Consider the following 12,395-nt stretch of genomic DNA (forward strand, 5'->3'; position numbering starts at 1 on the left):
CTGTTTGTCCAGTTGGTACAAATTCGAAGTGAATAATCCCTCTGCTATCAAAAAAGTTAGCAACATCGTTCCAACAAGTTAACGAACTTAATTGTCAGACCTTCGTATCTTAACTTCTTTCACAAATCTTGCCTTATTGTTCACATTTTTATTTAAGTAAGGCACTGGTATAGATAACCATATGATTTAGATTTGGTAATATTTATTCTCCACTCTTTACTATTTCATCACATCTTGGTATTTCATGCCCCATGGTTTAGAACTAACATTGTGTTCAGTGGTTCCTGTGACAAGTATCAATTTGTTCTTTAAATACAACTTGTTATGGAGCAGATCCCTATAAATTTATATGACAATCAGTGTATATACATTTTATTAAATATTTAAATCTTTCGTCACAATTTGGTATTGGTTTATGCAATAAATCTTTACACATTAATGGAAACATTAGAAATTACAAAATAAAATACAACCAATCAAGACTAAACATTCGTCTGCACTTTTTTTTTTTTTTTTTTTTTGGAAGAACACAGCTAACTAGCTGGGCGGAGTATTTTAAAGACATTGTCTTTTTACCAGCCCAGCCAGGTTCAAGTGCCCACTTTGCCCTTTATAAAGAATTGAATTTAGACAAATCATTAACCTTTATCTATCTAAATGCTCTTTATATTTTCAGAGAGAACAACAGTGCTGCTCATCTCATGGCATTAGGAAGAATAAAGGATTTATTACATGTTCAGCCTTCATAACTGTGACTCGTATTCGCTCAGTATGCTTTAAAGGTTATATATTCAACTCTGAGGAAATGATTAATAAAAGAAATAATTTAAGTAATTATTTCTAAGTGGGAACTAATGCCCATAGAGAATCTTGATTTCTTTCCATCTTTCACCTCATGTTCCCACACAGGAATCTCCGGCTCTGAAGACAATATCAGCCCCTGAGAACTGAGAGGATGGCAACCAGAAACTTGGCGCTAGGAATCACCTTTTTATTACAGACAATAGTTGGAACTCTAGGGAATTTCTCTCTTCTTTACCATTATCTCTTCCTTCATTTCACAAAATGTAGGTTGAGGTCTGCAGATCTGATTCACAAACACATGACTGTCGCCAACACCTTAATCGTTCTGTCTAAAGGAGTACCCGAAACAGTGGCAGCTTTTGGGTTGAAATATTTCCTCAGTGATATTGAATGCAAACTATTTTCTATGTTCACAGTATGAGCAGGGATGTGTCCGTGGGCACGACCTGCCTCCTGAGTGTCTTCCAGGCCCTCACCATCAGCCTCAGGAATTCCAGGTAGGCACACCTTAAAAGGAAAGCTGCCACGTATATGGGTACCTCCACCTTCCTCTGCTGGATTCTGTACGTGACGCTAAATACTATAGTTCCTGTGTATGTGACTGGCAAATGGAACAACAAACAAATCACAAAGAAAAGAGATTGTGGCTACTGTTATTCTATCCAAAGTCACAGTCACTGTATGTAGCATTGGTATTACTGCATGATGTTTTCTGTTTGGGGCTCATGATCTGGGCTAGTGCCTCCATGGTTTCCATCCTGTACAGGCACCAGCAGCAGGTCCAATACATACATAGCAACAGTCTGTCCCCCAGACCCTCTCCTGAGACCAGAGGCACCCAGGGCCCTGGTGCCCTGGTGAGCACCTTTGTGTCTTTTTACACCCTCTCCTCCATCTTTCACGTTTGCTTGGCTGTTTTTAACAGACCCAGTTTGTGGCTGGTGAACATCGCTACACTGATTGTTGTATGTTTCCCAGCAGTCAGCCCCTACATTCTCGTGAGCCATGATGACTCTAGATTGCCCAGGTCCTGCTTTGCCTGGATAAGGAGTACAACATCCCCTACAATTATCAGAAAAATGTAAAATGTAAGTATATTCACAATGCCTAGTTGTTTATTCATTAATCTTCTCAAAGTTTAAGTACAATTCTAAAACAGTTATAAGAGAGTAGTAAACCAGACAGAATCAATTGTAAATGAAATATGATAAAATTACCATGTTAATTCTTATGTAACTGGAGTCTCATTAATATTTGCAGTGGAGAAATTCATAGTCTATGCACTTTTAAACAGTTTTTCCTAAAACAATCTGCAGATTACAGGAAAGTCGTATGTGTAGCTTTCAATCTGACATAATTAATTGTCCCAGGCTTTAACCTTCAGTGGATTGTAAGAAAACCCACATGTAAGAAGAATACCATTTCAGGTGGTCATTTGAGAAACTGAAGAAAGAAAAAAGTTCCCATAGATTAGTAAATAGCATGGAATTTAGCTATAGGGTAGATTCAGTTTCAAAAAGCAGTCATCGAGGGCCAAACACAAGTTTTGTACATTACATATTTAGAGAGATTATAATATGAAATACAATGCTATGAGGGAGATGAGTATATTTAAAAACATTTTCATGTAGAAATGACCAGGTTGACCAACAGTGTGATAAAAGAGAACACAAAAGGATGTTTTTGCTGATTTTTAAAAATTATCAAATAAGTGTTGACTATGAAAAAATACATGCTGTCTGGGACAAAACTGCACAGATTCGGGGATCTGTAGAAGGAAGATTTTTGTCTATTATGTGAAGATGCCAATTGAACATGTTGCAAAGAAATGTTTGAGGGTACATGCGCATGTCTCTCAGGCAAAGGAATAAGGTTTTGCTGGAGCCTTCCATTGACTTTGAAACAGTGGGAGAATAGCCATTTGGAGGGGAAAGTCATGAATTCAACTTATTCATGTAAAGTTTCTGGCCTGTGATTTTCTAAAGCAGTAAAATGGATATTTCCTCAATTCTAGGAAGTATTTTAATATAACTTTGTCTGTATTTACATTGTAAAGCTGATGCAAAGTATTAAAAATTCAAAAATGGAAAAAAAAAACAGAAGAATTGGTTTAACCTACTATATACTGAATGTTGTGCAAAAACATTTTTAGTTTCTATACACACACACACACACACACGGTGCCAAAAAATGTATACACGTTTTAAGGAAAGAAAAAAACTATTAAAATTGTAATACTCAATATATACCGGTAACAAAAGATGAATACAAGTCACGTTTGATTTCTGCAATTACAAGAGGTGCTCACAGTGGTTACCATCAGCATCCAGACACTTCTGATTACGGCGAACTACTGCTTGAGCAACATTGACCAAAGTGTCCACTTGCATACATTTTCTTTGGCACCCCTGGTACATATATGTACGCATTCTACTTAGTTAGTTAAAATGATATGGAATGTGTTTTTATTTTTCTATTCCAATCCTTATGTTTTAGCTATACCTTTTGAAAAAATATCCAAATTGTATATAGTAAAATATGTTCAACTTTAACGGGAGTAGTCTGTTTATGTTCAATATAATACTGCATAATTTAGGATTGGATTTACCAATTTACAGTATGCTCTTGTAACCCATTTTAAAATACTGGGGTTTCCTTAGTTTGAGGATCGTCATCTGTGGTGCAAATCTACACTGTACAGCACACACCTGGGCCTCTTTGCATCACCCCAACTGCAGGATTTGGGAAGAGCAAGGGGCATAGTTGCAAACATGAAGCGCTTGCTGCCTATCGTGCCATAAAGAATTAAGTCTTTTGTGTTCTATCCAGGAATCTCATGTGTTCTGCAGGGATCCATGCAACTAGTCATGCTAACTTGCTGGCTTGTAAATAGTGTAAATTTTAAGTCTCTACATTCTTCTTCCCAGTTTTGATGATGATGGGATGCTGGTGGGAAAGGAGGAATCAGGACCCTCCACTGTCCTACCTGGGAATGAGGCTGATGGGTGAGAAACAGGATTGAAACAAGCAACCTGAATGTGCTTTGCTTGCTGTTCATTCTCTTCCAAGCAGGAGGAAAAAGGGTCAAGGTGTCTCTAAATTGATATAGAGCCTCACGTAATTGGAAAACATTATATCATCATTTGGTTGAGCTGACAGCAGCTGAGAGGCTGCTAGATACTGAAGGGAAATGTGTCTTGCTAGTGCCTCATTTGCTAGTGCAGAATTGCTCTCTCTCTGTCCCGATTCCTCCCTCTGTCCACACTCTTACTTCAACAGCATTAAAGAATATTCCTGGATTCTTTTTGGAAGGGTAAAACTCAAACTTTTATATCTCTGTTGGACACAAATGTCCATTCTAGGTCACCATCCTACCCTCTGTAGTGCAGGGATGAGGGAGCGCTGGGTGCAGGAGAAGATAAAAGTGCCCCAGACTGAGGGATTCAACCTGGTGCGTGCTTGGGGAGAATGAAGAGCCACTGCCTGGAACACTGTCTGGGTGCTGGGAGATACAAGGAGGGGAAGAAAACACAGAAGTAGGGTGAGGAGCCAAAAGGAAAAAACTCCCCACTCTCCTTCCCAGTCCCCCCATGTTTACCCCATCTGGTCCCTTGCATTATCCATACCCAGGCCCAGAGGATAGTGTAATCTTTTTTTTGGTTTTTTTTTTTGTTGTTGTTGTTGTTGTTGCTGCTGTTATTTGTTTCAGGTGGGGATATAGTGTAATCTTGCTGCAGCCTCTTTCTGGTAGAGCTTTGAGGAGGATGTTAGCCAGTCTCTGTCATGATTTCAAATGCGATCCCCTTTGACAGTGCAGCTACAAGTCACATCCTCCAACCCAGGTAAAGAAGTACTTTAAAAGGTTGACTTTCTGAAGACAGTCACTGCAGCATTCTTGTAAAATAATCTATATATTGTGAATAGCAGAATGCTTACATGGGGGGTTTTAAAGTTTGTACTAAAGATATATTAATTAAGATGAAAACATCTCCAGAATATATGGGTTAAGTGTTGAAAGGAAGCCACAGATTATACATAAAAGAAAATACCCAAGCAATATAAAATGCATAAATTTAACTAGGTATCTATATGCATATTTCTAAAAGAATTGGAAAGATACAGGCAGGACCAGTATGAATGATTGTTTCTATTAATAGAAAGATTGGCATTGTGAGATAAGGAACTGAAGGAAATATGTTACTTCTTCCTCAGCTACTTTACACGTATTTGAAATTTTAACTCAAAACAAGTATATAATTTAAAACGTTACACTTGGTGACAATTTAGTGGAACCACAATGGAATGAAACTAGAAATCAGTAACAGCAAGGAAACCGGGAAATTCACAAGTACACAAAAACGAAATAACATACTCTTGATTAACCACTGGGTCAAAGAGGAAATCTAAAGGGAATTTTTTAAATATCCCAATTTGCAACAACATGGGTGGACCTTGAGGGCATTATGCTAAGTGAAATAAGTTAGACAGAGAAAAAACAAATACTGTATGATCTCTTTTATGGGTGGAATCTAAGGGGGAGAGAGACAGAGAGAGAGAGAGAGAAATGTCAGATTTTTGGTTACCTTAGGCAAGGGGTGGAGGCTACAGTTGGATATGATAAAAATGAAAAACCTACAAATTTTCACAAGAATGATCAGAAGGTAATTCTCCTGAGGGGACCCAAAGGGATGCATAAATGTGTCCTTTACAGTCTCTGCTAGGAGACAATACTGAACTGAAACAAGAGGAATGCGCAGAAGTCAGCCATGGCTAGAGGAAGGAGCTGGTCATTTAAAACACAGGACAGAGCTATGCAAAACCCCTGGACGAGGAGAGACAAGATGTGTTGGAAGAAGAGAAATATGCCGTGTATGCCAGGAGTGTGTGTGCATGGAATGAAATTGGTATGGGAAGAAAAGTGACAGGTTGCCATGGACCAGATTATAGTAAGCAGCTTTGGTAACACATCTGGATTTCAAACTGAGAGCAATCAGAGACCATGGGGAATTAAGCAGGAAAGTGACAATATGAAATCTATGTTTGTAAACGACTTCTCTATGATTGCCAAGTGAAGTGAAGCTTATAAAGGAAGAGATTCATTAAGAAGCTCCTGGGGTGGACGGGTGGCTCAGTTGTTTAGAGCACGAGCTCTGGGCAACGGGGTTGCCGGTTCGATTCCCACGTGGGCCAGCGAGCTGTGCCCTCTGCAACTAGAATGAAGTCAATGAGCTGCCGCCCAGCTCCTGGGTGGCCAGATGGCTCAGTTGGTTGGCGCTCAGGCTCTCAATCACAACATTGCCAGTTCAACTCCTCAACTCCCTCCAAGGGATGGTGGGCTGCGACCCCCCCCACAACTAACAATGGCAACTAACAACGGCAACTGGACCGGGAGCTGAGCTGCGCCCTCCACAACTAAAGATTGAAGCGCCCTCCACAACTAAAGATTGAAAGGACAACAACTCGACTTGAGAAAAGTCCCAGAAGTACACACTGTTCCCCAATAAATTCCTGTTCCCCTTCCCCAATAAAATCTAAAAAAAAAAAAAAAAAGGAGCAGCAGCTACTGAAATAGACCAGGAAATTATATGCTTTCTTTTAATTGAGTAGAATTAATTATTTTAAAGACATTTAATGGATTGGGGCTTTTTTGATACCCCTGGTTGTTCACAGAACATGGGAGAATTCATGGGACTCATAAAAGTAGGAAAACAAGAAAAAGTTTGTTGTAAGTAAGAGAAAGTCGGGCAGCGAGGATGCCCATGGCAGTGTCTAGAACAGGCAGCTGTGCCCAGACAACGGAGCAGAAGTCAGACAGAAGCACCAGCAGAGAAGTTGCCGGAGTAGAGTGTAGACTAGACAGCTGCAGCAGGTTTCTGTTTAGTTGGGGCTTTATATTTTTCTGTGCAGGATGTAGGGTGATTGTCAGCTTCCGGGGGTTGCCATTACAATTGGCCTCCTCTGGCAACCACCCATGATGGATGCAGGGTGCTCACCAGCTTGCAGGGAGCTTCTTCTAGAAACCATTCTGTTCCCATCTACGATGGGTGTTTACCCCTGGCAGGGGGTTGCCATTGCAGTTGGCCTCCCCTGGGAACTGTTCTGTTCCCATCTATGATGGATGGAAGGTGCTTGTCAGCTTATAGGTACAGTGCTAGACAGGGAATTCAAAAACAAGTGGTTAATTTTTAAGCTCGTTCCTGCTAATTCACATGCTCACTCCTGTTAACTCTGCCTGTCTCATCATCTAACGTGCCAATATCTCACTAGATTGTCAGGAAAACTTGTGAAAGACTTTGAAGCAAGTGAGAAATACCTTGGTTTCCTTTTCAGTGGAATTCTGGCATCCTAGGGTTGATGAATATGGTACATTTTTCCCTCTGGAAATTGTGGAATAATTTTCTCCCCCAAAGAATTATATACTCATATTAATTTTTTCTCCCATCACAATACTTTTATTTAATACCTTATGATAGTTCTCTATAAAAAATATGTGTTTAAAGCTATTTCTTCTTAAAATTTTGATAAACAATGAGTTTTTAAATTATCATTAAGTTAACATTAATTTCTAATGCACAAGTGATAAAAGCAATCTAATATACCATGTATGTTGAGAAATAAATATTAAACATGAAAACTGTATTTGGATTATAACTATACTCCTGAATGAAATGGATATGGATTTAAACGCCTTCAATAAAAGTAGCTTTACTGGGCTGGCCCAGTGGCTCAGGCGGTTAGAGCTCCATGCTCCTAACTCCGAAGGCTGCCGGTTCGACTCCCCCAAGGGATGGTGGGCAGCGCCCCCCTGCAACTAGCAAAGGCAACTGGACCTGGAGCTGAGCTGCAACCCTCCACAACTAAGACTGAAAGGACAACAACTTGACTTGGAAAAAAGTCCTGGAAGAGCACACTGTTCCCCAATAAAAGTCCTGTTCCCCTTCCCCAATAAAAATCTTAAAAAAAAAAAAAAAAGTAATGTCCCTCTTTTAGTAACTTAGCAATTAAAGCAACATTTTAAGACTGGAGGACAGATGAAAAATCGTTTTTCTTTGTTAAAATGGGGAAAGACCTATTGTTTCTGCGAGCTAGGAAATTAGGCGAATTCTCATTCTGATTGGGCATATAGTTGTAAGGGTGAAACTCAGTAAATCAATAGCACAGTTAATAGACTTAGCCAGTTTGCAGTTTAACTCACTGCATAGTTCGCTGTCTAGCCACCTATGATTAAACCTAGTTTGTTTGCAGTTTGATTCATCCTGATATTCATCTGTTTGCTCTTTGTTTCTCCCCTCACTGATAAAACTGAAGAACTCTGTGTGTTCCCTTTCTCAAGGCCACCTATGCCTCATTAATTAACAACATCCTAACCTGGAAGAGAGCAATTTCTTAATCCTCAAGTGCCCAGACACCGGATGCTGGAATCTAATTTACAACCTCTTGCAGTTTTTACTGGTGACACATTAAAGTCCCAGACCTCGATGGCCGAGTCCGAGTCCAGAATCTGGAGATTTCATCTTCAAGCAGACCAGACCCCAGGAAGGATGTCAGCCCTCAAACCTGCCTGACCGACTCCCTCTTTCCTATGTAAGAAAAAGCTAACTGCAGCTGTTTACTCTCAGACTCTGGACTCTACCCCAGCGACACCCTACCCTGCTGGTGTTTCCTTACAATCAATGGCAGCGTCATCTTTGGACATTGCCATGGGCATTCTCTCTCTGCCTCAACTTTAATAAAACCTTTCTTCACTCTCCCACTTTGTAGAGTCTTGTGTGAATGCTTTCACCTTTTGCGAATGACCAGGGGTTAATTCCACTCCATGACAATAGTGAGTACAAACAGTTGTTGAACTAGAAATTACCTTAAAACTCTTACCTGTTGGAAGGTCCTCATGTAATCAATCCTACAGTGAGGTCCATACTGCAGATATAGTATACCTAAGTTAGTAAACACAAATGAAACCAAGAAATGTTCTTTATTCCGCTTCAATGCACCTCTAGAACATCCATCAAATATGAGATTACAGTAGGGCAAAAGAAAATTTCAGCTAACTGAAAAAAGTAGATGCCATCCAACTTTATTTTTAAAATATATGGATTTATAGATCACCTCCAGTGTGTAATAGATCAACAAACTGAAGATAAAGAGGAATTAAAACATTAATATCTATTTTTTTAAATTTTTAATTGATATTTTAAAGTAATGGATTGGTGACCTCAATTATCAGATACCCTCCACCCACATACCCAGGTCCTTCCTTGGTCCATGAAAGACCCTGGACGTGACCCCAGGGTTACTACTCTGAGTGAGTGGAGAACAGAAACAGGAATTAAGTACTGACGAAGTCGTTATAAAATTGCACATTCCTCACCAGCAGATTTTTGCATTTCATCTTCCAGTTTCTATCCCCTATACAGACAACTCCAGTCCTTGATTAATTAAATAATCTGTTCTAATTGTCACAGCCATAAATATTCCCAGACCAAACCACTGTGTGGAAGAAAAAGGGGTTCTACGGAAAATAACCTCACAGGATGATCTGATCATAAATCCCTAACTGGGCTGGTCGTGGGTAGTCAAGCCCCAGGCCTGTAACTTCTTTAGTAGAAAAGGTTTATCTTTGCCTTAAACAAGCCCTATCCATTGTTTCTGTGCATCTAGGTTAACACACCTTTGAAATAAACTGTAACCACCCTCAAGACAGCACGTAATCTTGTTACCTATCTTGGAATCCCATCCCCACCTTGCTTTCTCTCCCCTTCACATAATCTTCCTCCTGTTCCCTCAATTCCTGCATAAAAGAAGCTGCAAACTACCATTCTCCAAAACATTTTGCTCAGTCTATTGAAGTCTTGCTTCCAGGCGCCTCCTCTGTTTCGCTCAACTTTTTATGAAAGTTATCTACAGGTTTGGACAGTCACCAACAATTGCTCTACTACCTCAATCCCCACTGTGGTGCCAGCGCCCCCGCTCCACTCACAGTGTCTCCACCCACCAGCAAAAACTGTCTTTGATTTAAAACTTTTTCAGTTTATTAAAAGGACAAGATCTCACCTTCCAAATACAATTGGTCCACAGCACCCTAAACTTTTATCTTACATTGTTTGAAACATTTACTTCAAATAAGCAGGAAGTAACTCCATTAAGGGAAAGAAATTCAAACGCTTATGAACCCAGGTCAAATTCTGTTCGGCCGAACCAGAAACGCCCTGGGGGCGGGGCGGAGGGTAGACCCGCCCCTTTTCAGACCCCCTCTTTACGTAACCTTAACCCGCAGTTCCTGTGCTCCCTCTCCAGCCAGGACAGCCCAGGCCTCCACCACTCGTTGGCCAAGGCCCCGCCCGGGCCCCGCCCCCTGCACCTTCCAGCATCGGCGTTTGCACAGTTTCCGGCAGACCCGGAGTTTGATCCGGAGAAGCGGAGGTCAAGTTTACCTTAGGGAGATTTTGTCTTTCTGGTTCAATCATGGGTTTGGCGGCCTCCCAGTCCGTAGACCTCCACAGCTCGGGTTTTGGGAGTCGCTACGGACGTTAAAATACGCCCATCCTTCCCGTGGTGAGTCCCAGTGTCGTTAGGAGACCTTCCGAATTCAGGAATCCACGTGCATTACGTATTACAATCGCTCCGAGGTCGATCCCTGCTCCCTCTCTGCATTCTGGCCGTGTGGGCGCCACCTGCCTCGTTTCCTTGCTTAAAACCCTTCACTGACCGTCCTCATCCACCCCTACGCCGTGTAAAAGCCTCACTCTGTACGTGGATTCTTGCCCTTCTCCCACCTCCGTCGCGGGTGCCCACCCCTTGCGGGCAGTGCGTGTTGCCAAATCCCCTCCCTGGTCCTGGAATTCTGCAGATCTCACCCGGTCCTGAGACACCTCCCCGCCCTCATCGCGTTCTCCAAGCCGGGACATGCCTCTCTCCTGGCCCCCACTTCGCGGTTACTACCTCGAGGAGTCATCCCCCGGATTCCTGGGCGAGGTGACAGACTCCTGTCCTGTGGAACCTCCTGTTTCTTCCATCCCAAGGCTCATCCCATAACAGGGCTGGCTAGTCGTGGTGTGTTTACAGCCCCAAAGCCCCACTGATCAGTGTGCTTTTCATATAGGGAGCAACTTTATTCCATTCCTGTATTCTCAAATTTTATTTAAATTTGGTCCCACATTTATTACATTTTTCTTTTTAATTTCCAAATTACTTTTTTCCTTTTAAATATATCGTATCAGATTCAGATGCAGTCTCAATGCCTTTCTAATCATTATATGTTGAAAATACTCTTCAGTATCTGGTAACTAATTTTACATATTTCATTGTGCATTTGGTGAGTGTATTTGTTTCCTAGGGTTGCCATCACAAAGTACCACACATTGGGTGCTTAAAATAACAATTATTGACTCATGGTTCTGGAAGCTAGAAGTCTGGTGAAATCAAGGCGTGGGCAGGGCCCTGTTCTCTCTGAAAGTAGCCTCTTCTATTAGGTTGGTGCAAAAGTAGTTGCGGTTTTTGCAAATTTTTTTTTTTTTTTTTTAACCTTTTACACCGCAGTTACTTTTGCACCAACCTAATAGCTTCTGGCAGTCATTGAGGTGAGGTACCGTGGCATGTAGGTGTATCAACCAACCCCATCCTTGGTCTTCACAAGGTGTTCTTTGCATGTCCTTCATATGGTGTTCTTTTTATAAGGACACCAGTCATTGAATTAGAAGCCAGGGTCCCCCTCTATTCCAGAATAATCTCATCTTAACTAATTATATGAGCAATGACCCTATTTCCTGATAAGATCACACTCTGAGGTATTGGGGTGAGGACTTCAACATATCTTTGGAGGGGGGCCTAATTTTACTCATAATAATGATGATTATCTTTTATATTGACTGTCAAAAATTAGTTTAACCAGATCACCTAATATTCAACAGCTTCATTTCTTCCCTTACATTGTGTTAAATATCAGCAATGATGTGTTTTTCAGTCTTTAATCATGTCCTTTGAAAAATTTTGACGGCTTCACATAAATCTGGAAATGCCTTCTAAGAAGAAGTCACAGTATATTTGCTAATGGGAATGCAGGCTGTTTCTGTTTTTGTTTGTGTTGTTTTTTTAATTACTGCTACAAAAGAAAGATTGGTGTATGTTAAGAATTTGCTCTATGTTCTCAATTCTCTTATTAGCCCTAACAGTTAAAATAAATCCTCCACTGTTTCGGGTATGTAATCATGTCACCTGTGAATAATAGCTGTCCTAGCTATTTGATTCTCTTTTCTTGTTTCCTCCTCTTTGGATTCTGGCTTAGGCATCCTGTGCAGTGGTGAATGGCTAGGTCTGAGCTTCACTTTCATGGAAATACTCCCAGTGTTTTTGCTGCTCATAACGTTTACTGAAACTTTCTTGCTTAAAAAGACTTTAAATTGTCATTACTTGGCATGATTCAGTTATCAAATATCTTATTCAAGGATCTACTGCAGTGCTGAAATATTTTTTCTATTTAAATCTGTTATTTTAGTGTATAGCATCAACCGATGTCCTAATATTGAATCTTTTTTTAAATTAGAATGAATTGCATTTGGCTAATATTGATTGCTAACTGGCTAAATTTAAACGGC

At 40.6% G+C, this 12,395-nt stretch overlaps 1 protein-coding gene and 1 long non-coding RNA gene across 2 annotated transcripts; one reads left to right on the plus strand and one right to left on the minus strand.

Annotated features, from left to right (window-relative positions):
• Positions 1 to 843: 843 nt before the first annotated feature.
• On the plus strand, positions 844 to 1,889 carry LOC141567701 (vomeronasal type-1 receptor 4-like). The gene is given in 3 exon segments (XM_074315934.1): positions 844 to 1,202; positions 1,205 to 1,468; positions 1,471 to 1,889. Coding segments are annotated over 3 exon segments (930 nt in total). The 5' UTR covers positions 844 to 955.
• Positions 1,890 to 3,371: 1,482 nt separating this feature from the next.
• On the minus strand, positions 3,372 to 9,989 carry LOC141567702 (uncharacterized). The gene is made up of 3 exons (XR_012490520.1): positions 9,856 to 9,989; positions 8,677 to 8,738; positions 3,372 to 6,955 (listed from the first exon to the last, which is right to left on the minus strand). It is a non-coding gene; the product is annotated as an uncharacterized LOC141567702 (long non-coding RNA).
• Between the last annotated feature and the right edge of the window lie 2,406 nt (positions 9,990 to 12,395).

The sequence above is a fragment of the Rhinolophus sinicus genome, linkage group LG11 (assembly GCF_036562045.2).
Source record: "Rhinolophus sinicus isolate RSC01 linkage group LG11, ASM3656204v1, whole genome shotgun sequence".
NCBI classification, from domain to species: domain Eukaryota; kingdom Metazoa; phylum Chordata; class Mammalia; order Chiroptera; family Rhinolophidae; genus Rhinolophus; species Rhinolophus sinicus.